Below are 26,288 nucleotides of genomic sequence, written 5' to 3' on the forward strand. Positions count from 1 at the left end.
ACTGGAATTTGGGGCCTCGTGTTAGGGTAGTGCTTAGCGTGACGCTGTTACAGCTCAGCTCATCAGAGTTTGGAGATCAACTCTGCCGCCCGCTTCAGGCATGTTATATACGTTCTTTCCCTGTGTGTGCATGGGCATTCTCCAGTGCTCTGTCTCCACCCATTTTCCAAAGATGCACCAGTTAGTAGATTAATACGTCATTGTAAACCGTCTGCAATTAGTCTAGTGTTAAATAGGTGGGTTGCTGGATGTCACAGCTCGAGGGGCAGGAAAGGCGTGTGCTGCGCCGTATCTCTAAATGAAATACAGTGAGAAGCTTCGTTTTGCATGCCATCCATACAGATCAGGCCAAACATATGTACATTGAGTTGAAAAAGGTCAAAACGAAAAGTAACAGCAGAATTCAGAAAATAACATTACACATACAGCTACAGAGAAAGTACAGTCCAGGTAGACAACAAGATCACCCAAGGGGCACGACGAGGTAGGCTGAGAGATTGCCTTTACTGTACACGGGAGGTTGTCCTTGAGCCTGGCATGTTTTCAGTGTTTCATATCTTCTGTCCAGTGGTAGGAGGGATATGAGAGAATGTCTGTGGTGGGTGGGGGCTTTCATTATGTTGGCTGCTTCACTGAGGCAATGACAATTGCCGACACTGACAATGGAGGAGAGGCTGTTTTTTCTGAAAGAAGGGATGCTCAAAATCAGAATCAGATTCAGAATCAGGTTTTATCTCACTGGCTTAGGAACTGAGGAGAGTTAAGGTACCGGCGACCGCTGTTTCCATCCAGGGGGTCAGTGTGGACATGGTGGAGGATTACAAATACCTGGGGATGCGAATTGACAATAAACTGGACTGGTCAAAGAACACTGAGGCTGTCTACAAGAAGGGTCACAGCTGTCTCTATTTCCTGAGGAGACTGAGGTCCTTTAACATCTGCCGGACGATGCTGAGGATGTCCTATGAGTCGTGGTGGCCAGTGCGATCATGTTTGCTGTTGTGTGCTGGGGCAGCAGGCTGAGGGTAGCAGACACCAACAGAATCAACAAACTCATTTGTAAGGCCAGTGATGTTGTGGGGATGGAATTGGACTCTCTGACGGTGGTGTCTGAAAAGAGGATGCTGTCTAAGTTGCATGCCATCTTGGTCAATGTCTCCCACCCACTACATAATGTACTGGTTGGGCACAGGAGTACATTCAGCCAAAGACTCATTCCACCGAGATGCAGCACAGAGCGTCATAGGAAGTCATTCCTGCCTGTGGCCATCAAACTTTACAACTCCTCCCTTGGAGGGTTCAGACACCCTGAGCCGATAGGCTGGTCCTGGACTTATTTCCTGGCATAATTTACATATTACTATTTAACTATTTATGGTTTTATTACTATTTATTATTTATGGTGCAACTGTAACAAAAACCAATTTCCCCCAGGATCAATAAAATATGACTATGACTATGACTATTATGTTGTGATACTGGTTTTTCTGCAGCAGTAATGCATTGCAATGCATAATAATTAAAAAAAATTATAAATTACAATAAGAAATACAGAAATATAAATTAAATAAGTAGTGCAAAAAGAGAACAAAAAAGATAGAGGTTCATAGCCAATTCAGAAACCTGATGGTGGAGGGGAAGAAACTGCTCCTAAAATGTTGAGTTTGTGTCTTCATGCTCCTGGACCTCCTCACTGATAGTAGCAATGAGACAAGGGTATGTCCTCAGTCATGGGGGTCCTTAATGATGCGTGCTGCCCTTTTCTGAGACATCGCCATTTGGAGATGTCCTTGTTGTTGGGGAGGCTAGTTTCCCATGATGGAGCCGGCTGAGTTTGCAGATTTCTGCAGCTTTTTCTGGTCCTGTGCAGTGGTCCAGGATTGGAACTCAGAGATGATTTTTGTGATAAGACTTTTGTCGACTGTTGAGGTAATAAGCTTTCCATTCGATTGTCTGTGACTAGCTGTGTCCTTTATATCATGTCTGCCGTGTGTTTAGGCACAACTTTCCAAGTCATTATAATAACATCATTTCAATCCACTCTCAAACAAGAGAAAATCTGCAGATGCTGGAAATCCGAAGGGTTTTGGCTCAAAATGTCGACTATACTTTTTTCTATAGATGCTGAGTTCCTCCAGCATTTTGTGTGTGTATTTCAAATCCACTGCCGTCTTTATCCATGGAAATCCATACACCAGAAATACCACCATTAACCTTGAGAGGGCGCTGTGTGCCTGTGTGTTTCTGGTTGTAACAGACATAATCAATGTATGAAACTTAAAGGATCCATACTGACGTGTGGTGTTGCACTTTGGGAGGACAAATCAGGGTAAGAATTAAACAGTGAGTGGTGGGGCACTGAGGTGTGCAGTAGAACAAAAAGACCTAGGTATGCAGATGCATAATTCCTTGGAAGTAGGCAGATTCGTAAAGAGATCTTTCAGCACATTGGCCTTCATAAGTCGGTGAATTGAGATGGGATGTTATATTGAAGGTGTGTAAGACACTGGTGAGGCCTAATTTGGAGTATTCTTTGCAGTTCTGATCACCTACCTTCAGGAAATAAATCAATTAGCTGGAAAGAGTGTAGAGAAAATTTACACGGATGTTGCTGGGACTTGAGGACCTGAGTCATAGGGAAAGGTTGAACAGGTTAGGTCGTTATTCTCTAGAGCGCAGGAGAAGGAGAGGAGATTTGATAGAGGAATACAAAATTATGATGGGTGTAAATAGGGCAAATGTATGCAAGCTTTCTCCCTACAGGTTGGGTGAGACAAGAACTAGGGGTGGTGGAAGCAGATACATTAGGGGCATGTAAGAGACTCTTAGATACACACATGAATATTAGGAAAATAGAGGTTAATATGGGAGGGCAGGATTAGATTGATCTTAGTGTAGCTTAAAAGGTCAGCACAATATTTTGGGCTGTTGGGCCTGTACTGTGCTGTATTGTTCTATGTTCTATTATTAGATTAATAACACAAATGACAAGTTTATATTTTTTATTTTTTTTAAATGTTTTCTGGCAAATTACTACTAGTTTTTAATTAGTGCCCCCTGATCGGGGTCATGTGAAACCATGGGAGCAGGTGATGGATGGCCGTGTGAGCAGCTGGTGCATATCACAACTCATGGTTATGTGACCACACATGCCAGGTAGCGAGTCTCTGAATACTGGCAGGGATCACCCATTTTGTAAAGACACTGCTCAGAGGAAGGCAATGGCAAACCACTTCTGTAGGAAAATTCGCCAAGAACAATCATGGCCAACAGATGGAAGATCATGATCATCCACGTCATACGGCATGGCACATAATGATCTTGATGAGTTTTAAGAACACGGGAAGTGCAGTAGAAAAAGGAGCATCGAACAATCTGCTGGAGGAATTTAGTGTAGGGGAAAGGGTTTTTGCCCTGACAGATGGTGATTGACCTCCTGAGTTTTCAGTATTGGAAACTGGAGTCTCATGTGTGTCAAGAGGCTGGCACCATAGTGTAGTGGTTAGCATAGTGCTATACAGCGCTATCAATCAATATTGGGGCTCAGTTTCTGCCACTGTCTGCAAGGAGTCTGTATGTTCTTCCCATGACTGTGTGGGTTTCCCCTGGGTACTTCCGTTTCCTGCCACGTGTACAAAAACACGTACAGGTTAGGCTTAGTAAGCTGTGGACATGATATTTTGATGCTGAAGCATAGTGGCCCTTACGGGCTGCCCCAGCACATCGAAATCAATGATGCAAATGGAATATTTCAGGATTCAAGATTATTTATTGTCATTCTTCAGTACATGAGTGTAAAGGAGAACAAAATTCGTAAGGCCAGTGATGTTGTGGGGATGGAACTGGACTCTCTGACGGTGGTGTCTGAAAAGAGGATGCTGTCTAAGTTGCATGCCATTTTGGTCAATGTCTCCTATCCACTACATAATGTACTGGTTGGGCACAGGAGTACATTCAGCCAGAGACTCATTCCACCGAGATGCAACACAGAGCGTCATAGGAAGTCATTCCTGCCTGTGGCCATCAAACTTTATAACTCCTGCCTTGGAGGGTCAGGCACCCTGAGCCAATAGGCTGGTCCTGGACTTATTTCCTGGCATAATTTACATATTACTATTTAACTATTTATGCTTTTATTACTGTTTAATTATTTATGGTGCAACTGTAACAAAAACCAATTTCCCCCGGGATCAATAAAGTATGACTATGACTATGACTAAAGTGATTGTTACTCTGGATCTGCCGCAGCATAAAAACACAATAAGCATAAAGAACAGATGAATGGTCTCGGCCCAAACAGCGACTGTTTACCCTTTTCCATTGATGCTACATGGCCTGCTGAGTTCCTCCAGCATTTTGTGGGCAATACCAAGACATGAATTGCAGAGTCCTGGAAAGCGAGCCTGCAGGATGTGGAACCAGTTCAGAGTTGAGGTGAGTGAAGTTATCCACGCTGGTTCAGTGCCTGATGGCTGAAGGGTAATAACTGTTCCTGAACCTGTTGGTGTGAGACATTCTGCCTGATGGTAGTAGCAAGAAGAGACCATGGCCTGGATGGTGGGGGATCCTTGATGATAGACGTGGTTTCTCGTAGCCACAATCCTTGTAGACGAGCTCAGTGGTAGGCAATAACTGCAGTCCACAGTTATTTTACTATAAAGTGCTCTGGGCACCCTGAGGTTGGGTGAAGAGTCACAGAAATGGAAGTATATTGTTTCTCTTTTCCAGTTCCTGATGTTCGTATTAGTTGAAGAGTAAGGATCAAAGAAAATTCAACTATATGATTTAAACTGAGGAAGACCAATTTGTATGCATTGGTCAACATTTTAGCTAAGAGTGAATTTAAATTTAGAAAGTAATACGATCTTGATGAGCCAGAGGCTATCAGTAATGTGGAGCTTTTTCTGTAGTTAACAACTTCTCAAAAACATGTGATGTGAAGTGCCTTTAACAGTAAATGGAGCAAATTATTTTCTGATCTACCCTCCAGGTTCAGGAACAGTTCAACCATCAGGCTCCTGAACCAGTGTGGATAACGTTACTCACCACAATACTGATCTGATTTCACAACCTATGGATTCGCTGTCAAGAACTCTTCAACTCACGTTCTCAGTATTTTTCCTTCTATTTGCACAATTTGTCTTCTTTTGCAAATCGGTTGTTTGACGGCCTTTGATTATGTAAGATTTTCATAAATTCTATTGTACTTACAGACTTACTTACAAGGACTGCACAATTCATAGAACATGACAGCACAATACAGGCCCTTCGGCCCACAATGTTATGCTGACCATCTTCTGAGTATTTTTTTATGCGCACGATTTGTCTTCTTTTGCACATTGGCTATATTTTTTTCATACATTCTGTCTATTTGTTTTCCTGCAAGAAATGAATCTCAAGCTAGTCTACGGTAACATATAGGTAATTTGATAATAAATTTACATTGACTTTGATAAACATTCTCTCTCTCACATACTCACTCAATCACTCTCTCAAACTTTCTCACTCTCTCTTACATGTAGTCCCTGTAGTAGTAGTGCGAACTTTCGAGTCGAGTATGCTGTTCTCCCAGGGGGTTGTCTATTGTTGGGTCCTCGGATGTCTGTAGGGGCCGATCTAGAATCGACATATTCTGGTGCAGTGTGGGCAAGAGTAAGTGGTGTCTGTAATTGGTGGTTGGGTCTTGTGGCTGTTTCTCCTTTCAAAGTTGCTGCCTGTTCTCTGCAGCACAACAGTGGTTGGTCTCGTGATATAATCTCTCATAATCTCAGACTATCTGTCTCGCTCCAGCAAAAAAGATCTACCACATACTGTATTCTCAGACAATTACACTCATATTCATTCACACACTGTTCTTCTTCTTTTGCCCAATTGTTCCGCTGGCATTTAGAGCAGCAATGAAGGTCCTCCATCTCTGGAGGTGTTCAAGGCTTATTTCATCGTGTCAGTACTTCCTCTCGGTTTTCACTACTGTCAGTCATGCAAATCCCAGCTGGAGACTTAAGAAATACTGTTGCATACAGATGTAGAAGAGTTCTTCATCGCTGTTTCTGTAACAGTTTTGTTTGACCAGTCAAGGTTGTTAGCCCTGCACTGAACCCCCAAACCTGAGCCACTCTTAGTCTGACCTCTACCCTTTGACCTGTATGGTATGGGTGACCCTGCTAAGAGCCAAAGCATAAAGCCCTGACTCCAGGCAGCATAACTCCGTGGGTCATTGAAGCACGCAAGCTTCCAAACCACGACAAGGTTGTAGTACTCTTGGTGGCTACACACTGTAGTGACATGCTTTCCCCATTCTGTCTCACACACGATACCTCTGCATGTTTGCACCATACACCTGCCTTGCTGCACTCACACAAACACTTGCTCTCACATATTGTACCATTCGAGTCATAGAGCGCTAGAGCACAGAAGCAAGCCCTTCGGCCCATCTAGTCTATGGCAAACTATTAACCTGCCTAGTTCCATGGACCGGCACTTGGGCCTTTGCCCTCTATTCTTCTCCATCCATGTACTTATCCAAACTGTTTAAACGCTGAAATCAAACCAACATGCACCACTTCACCTGACAGCACGCTCCACAGTCTCGCTATCCTCATGTTCCTTTAACATTTCACCTTTCACTCTTAACCCATAACCTCTAGTTTTAGTCTTGGCCAACCACAGTGGAAAAGCCTGCTTACATTTACTCTATCTATACCTCTCATAATTTTGTATACTTCTCTCAAGTACCCTCTCGATCTTCTACGCTCCAGGGAATAAAACCCTAACCTATTCAACTTTTTCTTGTAACTCAAGTCCTCAAGTCCTGGCAACATACTTGCAAATTTTCTCTGCATTCTTTCAATTTTATTGGCATCTTCCTTGTAGGTAGCTGACCAGCCCTGCACAAAATACTCCAAATTAGGCCTCATTAAAGTCTTATACAACTTCAACATAAGAACACAACACCTGTACTCCATACTTTGATTTATGAAGGTCTATGTGCCAAAAGCTCCCTTTATGTTCCTATCTACCTGTGACGCCACTTTCAAGGAATCATGGATCTGAATTCCCAGATCCCTCTGTTGTACCCACACTCCTCAGTGCCCCACCATTCACCATGCAAGTTCTACCCTGGTTTGTCCTCCCATAGTGTAACACCTCACACTTGTCTGCGGTAAATTCCATTCACATTCAGTTTCTCTGTCATACAACACACCTAGGCATATTTGCAACGTACCTTTGCTTTAGGGAACCTACACAAACCCTTGCTTTCACATACTCTATCATTCTGTCATGTAAACCTCTCCATGCGGCCAATCTCCTGGTTCACAGTGAGTGCTTTACGACACAGCACGTCACTGCCTAGTGTTGCACTGCAGTAGACAGGAGGGCTCCACAAGGGGTAGTTAAAACTGACCAACGCATCACCAGCACCAGCCTCCCCGTCAGCAAGGACATACCGTGTATACAGAGAAGTGCCAGAAAAGGCCAATAACATCATGAAGGATCCCACCCACCTTGCTCATGGACTGTTTGTCAAGTTTCCCTCTTCCCACTCTTACCATCAGGAAGAAGGTACAGAAGCCTAAAGGCACATACTTCGTGATTCAGGAACAGCTACTTCCCCTCTAAATAGATATTGAGCCCATAAACACTACCTCACTTTTTTTTAATACTATTTCTGTTTTTCACTATTTTTAATCTAACTATTTAATGTGCACTTACATATATACTTACTGTAATTGATTTACTTTTTTTTGGTCTTTCTATATTATCATGTACTGCATTGAACTGCTGCTGCTAAGTTAATAAATCTCACGACACGTGCCGGTGATAATAAATCTGACTCTGATTCAAGATTCAAGATTGTTTAATGTCATTTCCAGTACACAGTGTAAAGATGAACAAAATGATTGTTATTCCGAATCTGAAACAGAATAACATAAAGAACACAATAAAAACACAGTAAATATAAGTACGTAAGATTTCTTATATACATAAGGGATGCTACAGAGCATCCACACCAGGACCACCAGGACCACCAGTCCAAAAACAATTACTTTCCCCAAGCAGTAAGGCTGATCAACACCTCTACTCACAAAACCACCTCTCCACTCCAACCATCACTACTTTATCATTTTCTGTCAGTTACCTTCTGTACAGACACTCCTGTGTCTAGTGTCACTTTATGGACATACAATCGATCTATGTGTGTAAGCTAATCATATGTATTTATATTTATTGTGTTTTATGTGTTCTTTATGCTTATTATATTTATTTTATGGCTGATTTGGATCCAGAGTAACAATCATTTTGTTCTCCTTTACGCTCGTGTACTGACGAATGACAATAAACAATCTTGAATCTTGAATTGGAAAGTATTATACTCCCCCAGTCTCCCTGAGCAGAAATAGATACAGAGTCCTCCACTTCATCTTTTCATGTTAGCCCTAACAAATTGGGAAGTTTGCCCCTCGGGGCAGACAAGTGGATTCACATCAGTTTCTCAGTTATCGCGGCTAAGTCCTTGGGAGATCTGCTAACATAAAATAAACTCCTTCAAATCAGCATCTTCTCTGCCAAGTAAGCCTTAATTTTAAAGCAGCTCTGGTGTATGAGTAATTTATAAAAATGGCTTTATCGTCTTAATCTACTCTCCTGCATTCAGTGAAATGGTAACTACAGCTGTTGTTAAATTTCAGAGTCGAACAAAAGACTGAGGATGCAACGAAAACAGTGGCTACAGAAAGAGAAGGTTCTCTCTGATCTTGATATGATGAAGCACAAGATACGCCACCTTCAAGGTAATGAACTTGAAAGGGGACTCTGTATCCTTAGGTTAAGCTCTCTTAGGTTATTCACTTCCTGAGTTCTATTCGCATCAGTCCATCACAGGCAAAGTCCTCCCCACCACTGAATAGGTTTCAAAGTTCAAAGTAACTTTATTATCAAAGTACATATACGCTCAGTGGCCACATGATGTGATACCTCCTGTATCTAATAAAGAGTCCATTGACTGTATGTTTGTGGCCTTCTGCTCCTGTGGCCCACCACTTTCAAAGTTTGATATGTTGTACATTCAGAGATGCTCTTCTGCACACCACCATTGTTATTTGAGTTACTGAACCAGTCTGGCCGTTCTCCTCTGACCTCTCTCATTAACAAGGCATTTTCACTGACAGAACTTCCGTTCACTGGATGCTTTATTGTTTCTCACACCATTCTCTGTAAACTCTAGAAACTGTTGCATGTGAAAATCCCAGGAGAACCGCCATTTCTGAGACACTCAAACCATCCTGTCTGGCACCAACAATCATTCCACGGCCAAAGTCACTTAGATCACATTTCTTCCCCATTCTCATGTTTGGTCTGCACAATAACTGTACATCTTGAATATGTCTGAATGCTTTCATGTATTGAGTTGCTGCCACATTATTGGCTGATTTGTTTCAAGTTCGAGTTCAAGATTAATTGTCGTTAACCATACCCATGAACACAGCCAAACAAAACAGTGTTCCTTTGGGGCCACGGTGCAAAACACGGTACCAACATTCACACACGGCACATAGAACACATATAATTATTAGAGCAGAAAAACATACTGTTTCAAATAATAATATAGCCCAAGGCCTCGAGTGTCACGCCTGCAGATTAATGGTGCTTGGACGTTGTCCTGGAGCTACATTTCTGCAAGAATAAGCCGCGGTAATTCCCCATATCATGCAGTGCAGCTACAGATAAACACTATCCAGCTTATCTTCTACTGAGCGAACACTGGAGGGCAGCACTGATGGGACGGGCCAACTGCGCACCCCCCCCCCCCCCGCCCAACCCATCGCCGAATTCAACGGCACACAGCCAGCTCTGGTGTCTCCTTCCTCGTTAGCTGCAACAGCCGACCCGAAGCATAAAGGCCTGATCCGTGCCACAACCGAGGCCACACAGCTCCCCCACCGTCGGTCTCGCCAATGAACCTGCGAATTGGACTTCTTTTTTAAGATTATGAGGACACTCAGTCCTCGTTTATTGTCACTTAGAAATACATGCATTAAAAAATGATACAATGTTCCTCCGGAAAGGTATCACAGAAACGCAGGACAAACCAAGACTAAACTGACAAAACCACATAACTATAACATATAGTTACAACAGTGCAAAGCAATACCATAATTTGATAAAGAGCAGACCATGGGCACGGTAAAAAAAGTCTCACGTCCTGACAGCCCCATCATCTCATGCAGACGGAAACGCCGCAAGCTTGCCGATGCATTGGAAGCACCCGATCGCAGCCGACTCTGAGTCCATCCGAAAACTTCGAGCCTCCAACCAGCCCTCCGACACCGAGCACCGGGCACCATCTCTGCCGAGCGCTTTGACCCTGCCCCGGCCGCCGAGCAGCAAACAAAGCCGAGGACTCAGGGCCTTCCCCTCCGGAGATTTTGGATTACACAGTAGCGGCGGCAGCGAAACAGGCATTTCAGAAGTTTCACCAGATGTTCCTCCGTGCTCTCACGTCTGTCTCCATCAAATCAGGATTGTGCACGGCACCCAACTTGACAGATAACAGATATCATTCACCGGAGTGGCCACTGCAAGCTGCGTCGTGCCGCCATCTTCTCCTCCCTCCCTGCAGTATTCTACGTCACCAATGTCCAACAGGGTCTTGCAATCACAACATAAGCGTCTAGGTCAATCACCACACCATCGGTTGGACCACACACCACCTATGATGCCTCTTCCCTGAGTGGATAAGGCACGCTGTAACGCGGTGCACAGCAAGCCCAGCTCTACCACTACCCAGCAACTCGCTAGTACTCAATATTCCTGATAGTAAGCAGTGTCTTGCAATCATAAAAAAGATGTAAAGAATGAAAAGTTACTCCTTTTGTTAGCTGCATCCTCGTATGCCGCCATCTTACTAGAAACATATTAGATCTTTGTACTAATGAGCAGTTGTACTTAATAAAGTGACTACTGAGAGTATGTCATCTTATACTACCCTCAGATTCATTTTCTTGTGGGCATTCACAGTAAATACAATGAAACTCAATAGAGTCAATGAAAAACTGCACACAAAGACAGACAACCGATCTGCAAAAGGCAACAAATTATTTAAATACAGAAAGAAAAAGAACATAATAATAATTACAAAAAACCCCATAAATTCTGAGAACATGAATTTTAGAGTCTTCAACAGTGAGTCTGTGAGTTGTGGAACCAGTTCAGTGCGGAGATGAGTGAAGTTATCCACTCTGTTTCAGAAGCCTGATGGTTGAGGGGTAACAACATGGAGTGTTGCAACAAACTGACGTCGATTATCAAAGACCCCCACCATCCAGGCCATGCCCTCTTCTTGCTACTACCATTGGGCAGGAGATACAGTTGTCGGATAAAGGTTCAAAGATTAGTTTTATTTGTCAGATGTTTGCTGATCATCAAAGCATACAGTGAAATGCATCTTTTTGCGTCAACAACCAGCACAGTCTGAGGATGTGTTGGGCGCAGCCTGCAAGTTTCACTACACTTCTGGCATCCACATGGCACGCCCACAGCTTATCCAACCCCTACGTCATTGGAATGTGGGAGGAAACCAAAGCACCTGGAGGAAACCTACATGGTCACGGAGAGAACATGTAACTACCTTACAGACAGTGGTGGGATTGGAGCATGATCACTGGCATTGTAAAGAGTTATGCCAACCACTATGCCTCCGTGTTTCAGTCACCACCACCACCAGGTTCAGGAACAGTTATTATTATTATTATGATTATGAGGACACGCAGTCTCCTCTTATTGTCATTTAGTAATGCATGCATTAAGAAATGATAAAATGTTTTTCCAGAATGATATCACAAAAACATATGACAAACCAACTTAAAAACTACCAAAAACCACATAATTATAACATATAGTTACAACAGTGCAAAGCAATACCGTAATTTGATAAGAACAGACCATGGCACAGTAAAAGTCTCAAAGTCTCTCGAAAGTCCCATCATCTCACGCAGACGGTGAACCTCCAGCGCCGCCAACTTGCCGGTGCAGCATCCCGGAAGCATCCAACCACACTGTCCGACTCCGAGTCCATCGGAAAAACTCCGAGCCTCCGACCACCTCTCCGACTCCGAGCACCGAGCAGCATCTCTGCCAAGCGCTTTGACCCTGACCCCGGCAACAGGTGATAGGCAAAGCTGAGGATTTGGGGCCTTTGTCTCCGGAGATTCTCGATCGCACAGTAGCAGCGGCAGCAAAGCAGGCATTTCAGAAGTCACTCCAGATGTTCCTCTGCGCTTCTCACGGCTGTCTCCATCAAATCCGGATTGTGCACGGCACCTCTAGTTACACATATCGATATCATTCGGAACGGCCGCGCGCTGCATCGTGCCGCCATCTTCTCCTCCCTCCCTGCCTTGAGGTACCCTACAACCGTTAAGCTCTTGAACTGACGTGGACAACTTCAATCACCATTCTGTGAACTGTTTATTTATTTATTGAGATCCAGCACGGAACAGGCCTTTCCGGCCCCTCGAGCTGCACCGCCCAGCGATCCCCAAATTTAACCCTCGCCTAATCATAGGACAATTTACAATGACCAATTAACCTCCCAACCGGTCTGTCCTTGGACTGAGGGAGGAAACTGGAGCACCCAGAGGAAACCTATGCAGTCATGGGGAGAATGTACAAACTTCTTACTTACTGTGGTGAATTGAACCCAGGTCGCTGGTACTGTAAAGTGTTGTGCTAACCACTACGTTACCAAGCTGACCAAACGTATTGGGCAATTTAAAGACTCACTTTCAAGAACTCCTTATAACTCATGTTCTCAGAATTTTTTGCAGTTTTTCCTCTTTTGCATATTAGTTGGTCACTCTTTGTATGCTCATGTATAGTTTTTTGCAAAATTCTCTTTTTCTGTAAGCGCCTGCAAAAAATAATTCTCAGTGGTATATAATAATATGTACATACTTTGATAATGAATTTACTTTGAACTTTGAATTCTGTAATGATACCCTCTAGGCCAACCCAACCAAATATGCCCATGAAAATAACAGTATAATTTTCTCTTTGAGGCCCCCTATTTAAAATCAGGCTGATGATTGTAAACTCCACCTTGTTCATTACCTTCTTCTTTTGAATCCATGTGTAAATTATTTGAGAAAGTGTCGGGGGTTATGTTGCTTCAGTGTTGTAAGGAAAGAGTTAAATGTGATTCCTCCTGGGTATATGCTAAAAAAAAATGGTTGCCACAGAAGCGTAGTGGTTAACGCGACGCTATTACAGCTTCGGGCATCAGAGTTCGCAGTTCCATAAGGAGTTCGTATGTTTCTTTCCGTGACCGTGTGGGTTTTCTCCAGGAGCTCTGGTTTCCTCCCACATTCCAAAGATGTACCAGTATGTAGGTTAATTAGTCATTGTAAATTGTCCCGTGATTAGTCTACGGTTGAACTGGGGGAGCTCATTGGGCTGGAAGGGCCTGTTCAGTACTATATCATTAAGTAAATCAAGTAATTAAATGGAAGTCTGTAAGAGAAAACTGTATCTTTAAATTGAATAAATTAATTAAGTCTGTAAGAGAAAATGGTGTTAGACTGTTAAAAGTGAGTAGTGTAAGTAGTGTTAAAATGGAAGTCTGTAAGAGAAAATGGTGTTAGACTGGAGTGGGATAGTTTTGAGGAATTAAAGGAGTACAAGTCTACAGCTTTGAGAGTAGGTAATGATGAAAACATGTTTGTGATTGTGCGGGTACAGGTAATGGTGTCTTATTATGGGGAAGTACTGGGGTAACAGCTATTTTCATGTTCTGAAGGGTAAAGAAGGGACAATTTCTTTCTGTAAGGGTGGAAACATCTCTTAGGCTGAGTCAAAATTAGTGCGAGCGCTAAGAATTGGAGAGCAGGGGTCGGTGTTGGGACCGCTTCTTTTTATGCTGTAAATCAACAATTTAGATGATGGAATAGTTGGCTTTGTTGCCAAGTTTGCAGATGAAACGAAGACTGGTGGAGCGGCAGGTAATGTTGAGGAAACAGGAAGGCTGCAGAAGGACTCAGACAGATTAGAAGAATAGGCAAGAGAGTGGTAAATGAAATACAATGTTGGAAATTGCAAGGTCATGTACTTTGGTGGAAGAAATAAATGTGCAGATTATTTTCTAAATAGGGAGAAAAATCCAAAAATCTGAGCTACAAAGGGACTTGGGAGTCCTTGTGTAGAACGCCCTAAAGGTTAACTTGCACTTTGAGTCGGTGGTGAAGATAGCAAATGTAATGTTAGCACTCATTTCAAGGGGTCTTGAATACAAGAGCGGGGATATGATGCTGAGGTTTTATAAGGCACTGGCGAGGCCGCACCTTGAGTATTGTGAGCGATTTTGGGCTCCTTATCTAAGAAATGATGTGCTGGCAATGGAAAGGATCCAGAGGCAGTTCACAAGGATGATTCCAAGAATGAAAGGGTTATCATATGAGGGACACTTGATAGCTCTGCGTCTATTTTTGCTGGAATTTAGAAGGAAGATAGGGGATCTCACTGAAACCTTTTGAATGTTGAAAGGACTAGACTAAGTAGATGTGAAAAGGCAGAGCTTGATAGGTTCTTGATTGAACATAGCTTCAAAGGTTACAGTGAGAAGACCGGGAAATGGGGCTGAGGAGGGGAGAAAAGGATCAGCCATGATTGAATGGCATAGCAGACTGGATGGGCCAAGTGGCCTTATTCTGCACCTGAGTCTATGTTCTTATGTAGGGAGAAGTACATTGAGAGAGCTGGAGAGAGGGAGAGAGAGAAAGGGAGGGGGAAGGGAGGGAGGGAGAGAAAGAGAGAAAGAGAGAGAGAGAGGGAGGGAGAGATGAGTGAGAGGTTGTCAGATCTGTGGTTTCCCTCTAACATTGTGCAGGTTGGCTCATTAGGTGGATGATAAGTGCTATGGACATGAGAGATTCTGCAGATGCTGGGAATGCAAAACAACACACATAAGATGCTGGAGTAACTCAGCACGTCAGAGAGCGTCTATGGAAATGAATAAACAGTCAATATTTCAGGCTGAGACCCTTCATCAGCACTGAAAAGGAAGTGGGGAAACGCCAGAATAAAAATGTGGGGGTGAGGGAGGATTGCTAGAAGGTGATAGGTGAGGCCAGATGGGTGGGAAAGGTCAAGGGCGGGAGATGAAGGAATCTGATAGGAGAGGACCAAAGGAGAAAGGGAAAGAGTAGGGGAACCAGGGGAGGTGAGAAGAGGTAAGAGGCCAGAGTGGACATTAGAAGAAGAGGGAAGCGGGAGAGGAAAAATTACTGGTAGGAGAAATTGATGTTCATGTCATCAGGTTGGAGGCTACCCAGATGGAGTAAGGTGTTGCTGTCCCACCTTGAGTGTGGCCTCATCTGGGCACACGAGGAGGCCATGGACCGACAAGTATCATGGTCTTCTCTGTATGACTAGTGCAGTAATCTTTTGGTTGTCTCTCTGTATTGCATTTGTATTCATTCTAAAAAAGTGATTTCTTGTGGTTTAACACATGTATAGTGACTCACTTGACATGCGTGAGTGCCCCTTTGCCGAATCAGGAAAAGAACATGTACTGAACTTTAAAATATTTCCATTACAAATGTTTTTCACAGGGAGACGGGTAGGATCGATGGACCCTGCCAACATGGTTCCAACAAAGTGTCCGGTTCAGCCTGTGGTAGTGGAGGGTGGGTGGACGGAGCCTTCCCCAGAGGAACTGAGACTCACGGAGGATGTACAGAACATGGAAGTAGGTGGCCATTTCGCTGCTTCTGTCCCCATTCAAGACTAAAATTCATAACCTTCTAGATTAGCCTGCTATGAGGGATCCTGTCATTGTAGTTTAAAGCATGTTTGTGTCTTTACGCTGTACTGCTGCTACAGAACAACAAATATCACATCATTAAGTCTGCAGATGCTGGAAATCTGAAGCAACACACACAAAATGCTGGAGGAACTTGGCAGGTCAGGCAGCATCTATGGAAATGAATAAACAGTCGATGTTTTGGGCTGAGACCCTTCATCAGGACTGAGAAAGAAGGGGAAGATGCCAGAATAAAAAGGTGGGGAGTGGGGTAAGAGGTAAGCTGGAAGGTGATCGGTGAAGCCAGGTGGGTGGGAAAGTTCAAGGGCTGGAGAAGAAGGAATCTGATGGAAGAGGAAAGTGGACCATAGGAGAAGGGGAAGGGGGAGGGGACCCAGTGGAAGTTATAGGCAGGTGAGTAGAAGTAAAAGGTCAGAGTGGGGATTAGAGGGAGGGGGTGGCAAAAATTGTTTGCCGGATGGAGAAATCGATAATCATGCCATCAGGCTGTAAGGTACCCAAATAGAATATAAGGTGTTGCTCCTCCACCCTAATGGTTACATCATGTAAGACAGAGACAATAAAAACATGATTCTGATTCTGATTGTGTCCGAATAAAAGTAAGTAAAGGCATCCGTTAGTCTTGCGAGACCATGGATCTGCACCTGGAAAGTCTTCACTCTCCAGGGCGCAGGCCTGGGCAAAGTTGTATGGAAGACCAGCAGTTGCCCATGCTGCAAGTCTCCCCTCTCCACGACACCAATGTTGTCCAAGGGAAGGGCATTAGGACCCATACAGCTTGGCACCAGTGTTGTCGCAGAGCAATGTGTGATTAAGTGCCTTGCTCAAGGACACAACATGTACCCTTGGTACGGGGCTCGAACACACGACCTTCAGGTCGCTAGTCCAAAGACTTAACCACTTGGCCACATGCCCAGTCTGAATAGTGACAGGGAAAGTTGAAAATGCTGTGAAAAGTTTGGTGATCTGAAACTGAGGGATAATAAAGGGAAAAGTTTACATTGGCATGGTTGTAAATGCTTTATTGAGATTTGGATAATATCTGTCATTGTGCCTTACATCTGCATCATTTCATGATCTTGAATGCTTGATGCAGGCAATGCCATTCATAAAGGTAGAAAATTACCCAATGTGCATCCATACATCGAAGTCAAACCTGAACCCATTACCAAGTCTAAAAATCTGGCATGGTTCCGGAGGACTGGAAAATTGCAAATGTCACTCCACTTTTCAAGAAGGGAGGGATGCAGGATAAAAGAAATTATAGGCCACTTAGTCTGACCTCAGTGGTTGGGAAAAAGTTGGAGTTGATTGTTAAGGATGAGGTCTCGGGGTACTTGGAGGCACATGATAAAATAGGCCATACAGCATGGTCTCCTCAAGGGAAAATCTTGCCGGACAAATCTGTTTGGAATTCTTTGAGGAAATAACAAGCAGAAAAGACAAAGGAGAATCAATGGATGTTGTGTACAGGATTTTCAGAAGGCCTTTGACAAAGTACCACACATAGGGCTGCTAAACAGGCTACAAGCCCATAGTATTACAGGGAAGATTCTAGCATTGATAGAGGATTGGCTGATTGGCAGGAGGCAAAGAGTGGGAATAAAGGAAGCCTTTTCTGATTGGCTGCCGGTGATTAATGGTGTGCTGCAGGGGTCAGTGTTGGGACCACTTCTTTTTACGTTATGTGTCGATGATTTGGTTGACTTAATTGATGGCTTTGTGGACAAGTTTGTGGGTGATACAATGATAGATGGATGGGCAGGTAGTGTTGAGGAAGCGGAGAGGCTGCAGTCTTAGATTTGGAGAATGGGCAAAGAAGAGGCAGATAGAATACAGTGTTGGTAAGTGTGCGGTCATGCACTTTGGTAGAAGGAATAAAAGTGTAGACTATTTTCTAAATGGAGGGCAAATTCAAAAATTAGAGGTGCAAAGAAACTGGGGAATCCTTGTGTAGGATTCCTTAAAGGTTAACTTGCAGGTTGAATCTGTGGTGAGAAAGGTAAGTGCAATGTTAGCATTCATTTCAAAAGAACTAGTATATAAAAGCATGGATGCAATGCTGAGGCTTTATGAGACACTGGTGAGGTCTCACTTGGAGCATTGTGAACAAGAGAAAATCTGCAAATGCTGGAATACGAGTAACCCACACACAATGCTGGAGGAACTCAGCAGGCCAAGCAGCATCTACAGAAATCTATAGAGTATTGTGAGCTGTTTTGGGCCCCTTATTTAAGAAATGATGTGCTGACACTGTAGAGGGTTTGGAAGAGGTTCAGGAAAATGATTCCAGGAATGAAATGGTTATTGTATGAGGAGTATTTGATGGCTCTGGGTCTGTACTCGCTGGAATTTAGAAGAATGAGGGGGGATCTCATTGAAATCTATTGAATGTTGAAAGGCCTAGATAGAGTGGATGTGGGGAGGATGTTTCCTATAGTGGAGGTGTCTAGGTTCAGAGGTGTCTGGATAGAGGGATGTCCATTTCGAACAGAAGTGAGGAGGGATTTCTTTAGCCAGAGGGTGGTGAATCTGTGGAATTCATTGCCACAGGTGGCTGTGGAAGCCAAGTATTTATGGCAGAGATTAATAGTTTTATGATTAGTCAGGGCATGAAAGGTCACCGGGAGAAGGCAGGAGAATGGGGCTTGAGAGGGAAAATGGATCAGCCATGGAGAAATGGCAGAGCAGACTCATTGAGCAAAATGGCCTAATTCTGCTCCTATGACGTGGTTTTATGGTCAATAAACTCTGCTGGTTTCACCTCTTTTTAAGGTAGTAAGTCAACAGAAAGCAATATCAATAGTTAAGAATTTCAAATATTCAGATGACAATCTTCTGTCCACTAATTTAGTATAACCATTTATTTATTGTTTATTAGAGATAAGGTGTAGAACAGTGCCTTCCAGCCCAACAAGTCATGCTGCCCACCTATTTAACCCTAGCCTAATTACAAGCCAATTTACAATGATCAATTAACCTACTAACCGGTACATCTTTAGGTCTATGTCAGGAAACTGGAGCACCAGGAGGAAACCACACATTCACGAGGAGGAATTGCAATCTCCTCACAGAGGCTGCTGGAATTGAATTTTGAACTCCAACATCCCAAGTTGTAATAGCATCACGCTAATCACTGTGCTACGGTAGCAACCTGAGCACAAGAGATTTTGCAGATGATGGAAGTCCAGAACAACACGCACACAAAATGCTGCAAGAGCTCAGCAAGTCCTCCTGCAAGGACCTAATGAAACATCAACTGTTTATTCCACAGATGCTGCCTAACTTGCTGAGTTCCCCTAATATTTTGTTTGTGTTGCTCTAGTGCAGCGGTCCCCAACCACTGGGCTGCGGACCGGTACCGGACCGCAAAGCATGTGCTACTGGGCCGCGGGGAAACAATATGATTTGGCGATATGAGTCAGCTGCATCTTTCCTCATTCCCTGTCACACCCACTGTTGAGCCATTACGCACGCGAGGTCATTACCTGCGTGTCGTCCATGTCAGTGCAGGAAGAAGATCAACTCCTCGAGCTTGCAAATGACGGTGGGCTGAAAAGTATGTTTGACATAACATCTCTGCCGGCATTCCGGGTCAAAGTCAAGGCTGAATATCCAGAGATAGCTACAAAAGCACTGAAAACATTGCTTCCATTTCCAACATATCTCTGCAATGAATGCAACGAAAACTAAATTGCGGAATAGACTGGACATAAGGAACCTCCTTCGAATATCGCTGTCTCCCATCACCCCTCGATGGGACCGTCTTGTTGCAGGAAAACAAGCCCAGGGCTCCCACTGATTCAGCGATATTGGTGTGTTGCAATGATTTTATATGTTCATACGGGGAAAATATGTGCTGTGTGTTTAATATCCAAACGTCACTTAACATGTTATGATGCTGTTGACTTATAAGTGACTTATATAACCATATAGCAATTACAGAATGGAAACAGGCCATCTCTGCCCTTCTAGTCCCTGCCGAGCACTACTCTCACCTAGTCCCACCGACCTGTACTCAGCCCATAACCCTCCATTCCTTTCCTGTCCATATACCTATCCAACTTTTCTTTAAATGATAATATCGAACCTGCCTCTACCACTTCTACTGGAAGTTCATTCAACACTTACCTCAAGCTCCCCTGTCCTCCCCTGATAATTGACTTATCACTATGTTCATGCGAGGAAAATATGCGCTGTGTGTTTAATATTAAATTCGTTAGATAAACCCTTTTAGAAACGAAATTGAGTGTATTAGCCACTTATCACCTATATTCTGGTTGTGATTAACACCTCCCCCCCAAACAGAATCGCCAAAAAGGATTTGTAGAAAAAAAAAATTGGCACGTACACACATGCACCCTGGTACCCGCTCAAGGCTTCATGGTCATGGTAGTCTTTCTCGGGGTAAACACAACGTATTTGACTGCTGCTCTTGTCCGTTGGAAACCCCCCACCGGGTGGGCTGGTCGGCAAGAATATTGTCAATATTAAACCGGTCCGCAGTGCAAAAAAGGTTGGGGACCCTTGTTCTAGTGCAATCATTGATCCTTTTTATATAAAATGGCAAACAGAAGGTGTTACATAAATATGTCTGCCAACCAAAATCTACAACTATCATTTCTACACATTGGAACAATGTTGAAGCTTTAGAGGGCATAGAGGAGATTTACCAGGATGCTGCCTGGATTGAAGAGCATGTCTTATGAGGATAGGCTGAATGATAAGCTTTTCTCTTTGGAACAAAGGAGGGTTTGAGGTGACTTAACAGAGGTGTGCAAGATGATAAGACAGTGCACAGCAGGAGACTTTTCCAAGGGCATAAACAGCTAATACCAGGGGGCGTAACTTTAAGGTAATTGGAGGAAACTATAGGGAGGGTGACAGAGGTAATTTTTTTTTACATCAAGTGGTGGCCCTGTTGGAGTGGTGGTAGGGGACATTAGGGACATTTACGAAGCACTTGGGTAGGCACATGGATAATAGAAAAATAAATATTTACGTAGGAGGGAAGGGTTAGATTGAACTTAGAGTAGGTCAAAAGGTTGGCATAACATCATGGGCCAAGGGGCTTGTACTGTGCTGTAGTTACATAAAAACATAGAAAACCTACAGCACAATACAGGCCCTTCGGCTCACAAAGCTGTGCCGAACATGTCCTTACCTTAGAAATTACCATGTTTGCCCATAGCTCTCTATTTTCCTGAGCCCCATGTACCTGTCCAGGAGTCTCTTAAAAGACCCTATAATATCTGCCTCCACCACCGTCGTTGCCAGCCCATTCCATGCACTCACCACTCCCTACGTAAAAAACTTACCCCTGACATCTCCTCTGTACCTACTTCCAAGCACCTTAAAACTGTACCCTTTCATGCTAGCCACTTCAGCCCTGGGAAAAAGCCTCTGTCTATCCACATGATCAATGCCTCTCCTCATCTTATACACCTCTATCAGGTTACCTCTCATCCTTCATCGCTCCAAGGAGAAAATCTGGATAGTAGTAATAGGATTGGTCCAAATCAGCATGGATTTACGAAGGGGAAATCATGCTTGACTAATCTTCTGGAATTTTTTGAGGATGTAACTATGAAAATGGACAAGGGAGAGCCAGTGGATTTAGTGTACCTGGACTTTCAGAAAGCCTTTGATAAAGTCCCACATAGGAGATTAGTGGGCAAAATTAGGACACATGGTATTGGGGGCAGAGTACTGACATAGATTGAAAATTGGCTGGCTGACAGAGAACAAAGAGCAGCGATTAACGGGTCCCTTTTGGAATGGCAAGCAGTGACCGGTGGGGTACCACAGGGTTCAGTGCTGGGACCGCAGCTGTTTACAATATATATTAATGATTTAGATGAGGGAATTAAAAGTAACATTAGCAAATTTGCCGATGACACAAAGGTGGGTGGCATTGTGAAATGTGAGGAGGATGTTATGAGAATGCAGGGTGACTTGGACAGGCTGAGTGAGTGGGCAGATGCATGGCAGATGCAGTTTAATGTGGATAAATGTGAGGTTATCCACTTTGGTGGTAAGAACGGGAAGGCAGATTATTATCTAAATGGAGTCAATTTAGGAAAAGGGGAAGCACGACGAGATCTAGGTGTTCTTGTACATCAGTCACTGAAAGCAAGCATGCAAGTACAATGGGCAGTGATGAAGGCTAATGACATGCTGGCCTTCATAACAAGGGGAATTGAGTGTAAGAGCAAAGAGGTCCTTCTGCAGCTGTACAGGGCCCTGGTGAGACCACACCTGGAGTACTGTGTGCAGTTTTGGTCTCCAAATTTGAGGAAGGACATTCAGTCTATTGAGGTTAATTCCCGGGATGGCGGGACTGTCATATGTCGAAAGATTGGAGCGACTGGGCTTGTATACTCTGGAATTTAGAAGGCTAAGAGGGGGTCTTATTGAAACATATAAGATTATTAAGGGATTGGACACGCTGGAGGCAGAAAGCACGTTCCCGCTGATGGGTGAGTCCAGAAACAGAGGCCACAGTTTAAGAATAAGGGGTAGGCCATTTAGAACGGAGTTGAGGAAAAACTTTTTCACCCAGAGAGTGGTGGATGTGTGGAATGCTCTGCCCCAGAAGGCTGTGGAGGCCAAGTCTCTGGATGCTTTCAAAAAAGAGATGGATAGAGCTCTTAAAGATAGCGGAATCAAAGGTTATGGAGATAAGGCAGGTACTGGATACTGATTATGGATGATCAGCCATGATCACAGTGAATGGCGGTGCTGGCTCGAAGGGCCGAATGGCCTATTCCTGCACCTATTGTCTATTGTCTATAAAAGGCCAAGTTCATTCAACCTATTCTCATAAGGCATGCTCCCCAATCCGGGCAGCATCCTTGTAAATCTCCTCTGCACCCTTTCTATGGTTTCCACATCCTTCCTGTAGTGAGGTGACCTGAACAGAGCACAGTTCTCCAAGTGGGGTCTGACCAGGGTCCTATTTAGCTGCAAAATTACCTCTCAGCTCCTAAACTCAATCCCCTGATTGATGAAGGCCAATGCACTATATGTCTTATTAACCACAGAGTCAATCTGCACAACCCTCTGATCCTCCAAACTGCCAAGAGTCTTAACATTAATACTATATTCTGCCATCATATTTCACCTACCAAAATGAACCACTTCACACTTATCTGGGTTGAATGCTATCTGCTACCTCTCAGCCCAGATTTGCATCCTATCAATGTCCCACTGTAACCTCTGACAGCCTTCCACACTATCCACAACACCCCCAACCTTTGTGTCATCGGCAAATTTACTAACCCATCCCTCCACTTCCTCATCCAGGTCATTTATAAAAGTCATGAAGAGTAGGGGTCCCAGAACAGATCCCTGAGGCACACCACTGGTCATCAACCTCCATGCAGAATATGACCCCTCTACAACCACTCTTTTGCCTTCTGTGGGAAAGCCTGTTCTGGATCCACAAAGCAATGTTCCCTTGGATCCCAGGCCTCCTTACTTTCTCAATAAACCTTGCATGGGGCACCTTATCAAATGCCTTGCCAAAATCCATATACACTACATCTATTGCTCTACCTTCATCAATGTGTTTAGTCACATCCTCAAAAAATTCAATCAAGCTCGTAAAACTCGACCTGCCTTTGACAAAGCCATGCTGACTATTCCTGATCATATTATGCCTCTCCAAATGTTCATAAATCCTGCCTCTCAGGTTCTTCTCCATCAACTTAGCAACCACTGAAGTAAGACTCACTAGTCTATAATTTCCTGGGCTATCTCTACTCCCTTTCTTGAATAAGGGAACAACATCTGCAACCCTCCAATCCTCCAGAACCTCTCCCGTCCCCATTGATAATGCAGTTTCCTCCCTCGCCTCCTACAATAGACAATAGCCTAGGGTACATCTTGTCCAGTCCCTGTGACTTATCCAACTTGATGCTTTCCAAAAGCTCCAGCACATCCTCTTTCTTAATGTCAATATGTCCAAGCTTTTCAATCCGCTGTGTCATTCCTACAATCGCCAAAATACTTTTCTGTAGTGAATACTGAAGCAAAGTATTCATTAAGTACCTTTGCTATCTCCTCTGATTCCGTACACACTTTTCCACTGTCACACTTGATTGGTCCTATTTTCTCACGTCTTATCCTCTTGCTCTTCACATACTTGTAGACTGCCTTGGGGTTTTCCTTAATCCTGTCCGCCAAGGCCTTCTCATGGCCCCTTCTTGCTTTTTAATTTCATTCTTAAACTCCTTCCTGCTAGCCTTATAATCTTCTAGATCGCTATCCTAGTTTTTTGAACCTTTCATAAGCTTTTCTTTTCTTCTTGACTAGATTTACAACAGCCTTTGTACACCACGGTTCCTGTACCCTACTGTCCTTTCCCTGTCCCGTTGGAACATACCTATGTAGAACTCCATGCAAATATCCCCTGAACATTTGCCACGTTTTTTCCGTATATTTCCTTGAGAACATCTGTTCCCAATTTATGCTTCTAAGTTCCTGCTTGACAGCCTCCTATTTCCCCTTACTCCAATTAAACGCTTTTCTAACTTGTCTGTTCCTATCCCTCCCCAGTGCTATGGTAAAGGAGATAGAATTGTGATCACTATCTCCAAAATGCTCTTTCAATAAGAGATCTGACACCTGACCAAGTTCATTTCCCAATACCAGATCAAGTACAGCCTCTCCTCTTGTAGGCTTATTTACATATTGTGTCAGGAAACCCTCTTCAACACACCTAACAAACTCCACCCCATCTAAACCCCTCGCTCTAGGGAGATGCCGATCGATATTTGGGAAATTAAAATCTCCCACCACGACAACCCAGTTATTATTACACCTTTCCAGAATCTGTCTCCCTATCTGCTCCTCGATGTCCCTGTTACTACTGGGAGGTCTATAAAAAACACCCAGTACAGTTATTGACCCCTTCCTATTCTTAACCTCCACCCACAGAGACTCTGTAGACAATCCCTCCATGACTTCCTCCTTTCCTGCAGCTGTGACACTATCTCTGATCAACAGTGCCACGCCTCCACCTCTTTTGCCTCCCTCCCTGTCCTTTCTGAAACATCTGAAGCCTGGCACTCGAAGTAACCATTCCTGCCCCTGATCCATCCAAGTCTCTGTAATGGCCACAATATCATAGCTCCAAATACTGATCTATGCTCTAAGCTCATCCACTTTGTTCATAATATTCCTTGCATTAAAATAGACACATCTCAAACCATCAATCTGAGCGCATCCCTTCTCTATCACCTGCCTATCCTCCCTCTCACACTGCCTACAAGCTTTCTCTATTTGTGAGCCAACTACCCTTCCTCTGTCTCTTCAGTTCAGTTCCTACCCCCCAGCAATTCTAGTTTAAACACTTCCCAAAAACCTTAGCAAACTTTCCTGCCAGGATATTGGTCCTGCTCGGATTCAAGTGCAACGCATCCTTTCCCCAAAAGAGGTCCTGATGATCCAGAAATATGAATCCTTGCCCCGCTCCAATCCCTCAGCCACGCATTTATCCTCCACCTCACTCTATTCCTACACCCACTGTCGTGTGGCACAGGCAGTAATCCTGAGATTACTACCTTTGCGATCCTGCTTCTCAGCTTCCTTCCTAACTCTCTGTAGTCTGTTTTCAGGACCTCCTCCCTTTTCCTACCTATGTCGTTGGTACCAATATGTACCACGACCTCTGGCTATTCTCCTTCCCACTTCAGGATATCGTGGACGCGATCAGAAACATCCCAGGCCCTGGCACCTGGGAGGCAAACTACTATCTGTGTTTCTTTCCTGCGTCCACAGAATCGCCTATCTGCACCCCCCCCCCCCCAACTATAGAATGCCCTATCACTGCTGCCATCCTTTTCCTTTCCCTACCCTTCTGAGCCACAGGGCCAGACTCTGTGCCAGAAGCGCAGCCACTGTTGCTTCCCCCAGGTAGGCCATCCCACCAAACAGGACTCAAGCAGGAGTACTTATCGTCAGGGGGTACAGCCACAGGGGTACTCTCTAGCCCCTGAATCCTGCCCTTCCCTCTCCTGACTGTTCCCCACTTATGTCTCCCCAGGCCCTGGTGTGACTACCTGCCTATAGCTCTTATCTATCACCTCCTCACTCTCCCTGACCAGACGAAGGTCATCGAGCTGCATCTCCAGTTCCCTAACATGATCCCTAAGGAACTGCAGCTCGATGCACCTGGCGCAGATGTGGCAGTCCGGGAAGCTGGGAGTCTCCAGGACTTTCCACATCTGATACCAAGCATCGAACACCGGCCTCACACACATACTTCCTGTCTGTATTCTACACAGGCAACCTACCTCGCCTCGACCCGTTATCGGTGAAGCCGGTTTGAACCAAAGCCCTCCTACTCTGTCTCCCTGTACTCCGACACCTGATCCTCCCAACGCCTGCTCTATAAAGCTGTCTCCTTTTAAAATCTTCTCACTGTTTTAACTGGCTGACGTCCATGCGCTTGCACAGTCGTGTCCCG

The 26,288-nt window shown here is 44.2% G+C and overlaps 1 protein-coding gene across 4 annotated transcripts in view; it reads left to right on the forward strand.

The window, feature by feature from the left end:
* Positions 1-26,288, forward strand: part of LOC140205303 (doublecortin domain-containing protein 1-like) — a 566,682-nt gene that overhangs the window by 493,470 nt on the left and 46,924 nt on the right. For 3 of the 4 annotated variants that reach the window (XR_011887817.1, XM_072272825.1, XM_072272826.1), the window contains 2 exons: positions 8,691-8,792; positions 15,606-15,742. Coding sequence is in view for 3 of the 4 variants with exons in the window: in XM_072272825.1 (XP_072128926.1) it covers positions 8,691-8,792; positions 15,606-15,742 (239 nt within the window). In the remaining variant the exon portion in view is untranslated. Of the gene's footprint in view, positions 1-4,248; positions 4,284-8,690; positions 8,793-15,605; positions 15,743-26,288 lie in introns of those variants that run through there. The other variant, XM_072272827.1, reaches the window with a different exon arrangement.

The sequence above is a fragment of the Mobula birostris genome, chromosome 11, assembly GCF_030028105.1.
Source record: "Mobula birostris isolate sMobBir1 chromosome 11, sMobBir1.hap1, whole genome shotgun sequence".
Taxonomy (NCBI): domain Eukaryota; kingdom Metazoa; phylum Chordata; class Chondrichthyes; order Myliobatiformes; family Myliobatidae; genus Mobula; species Mobula birostris.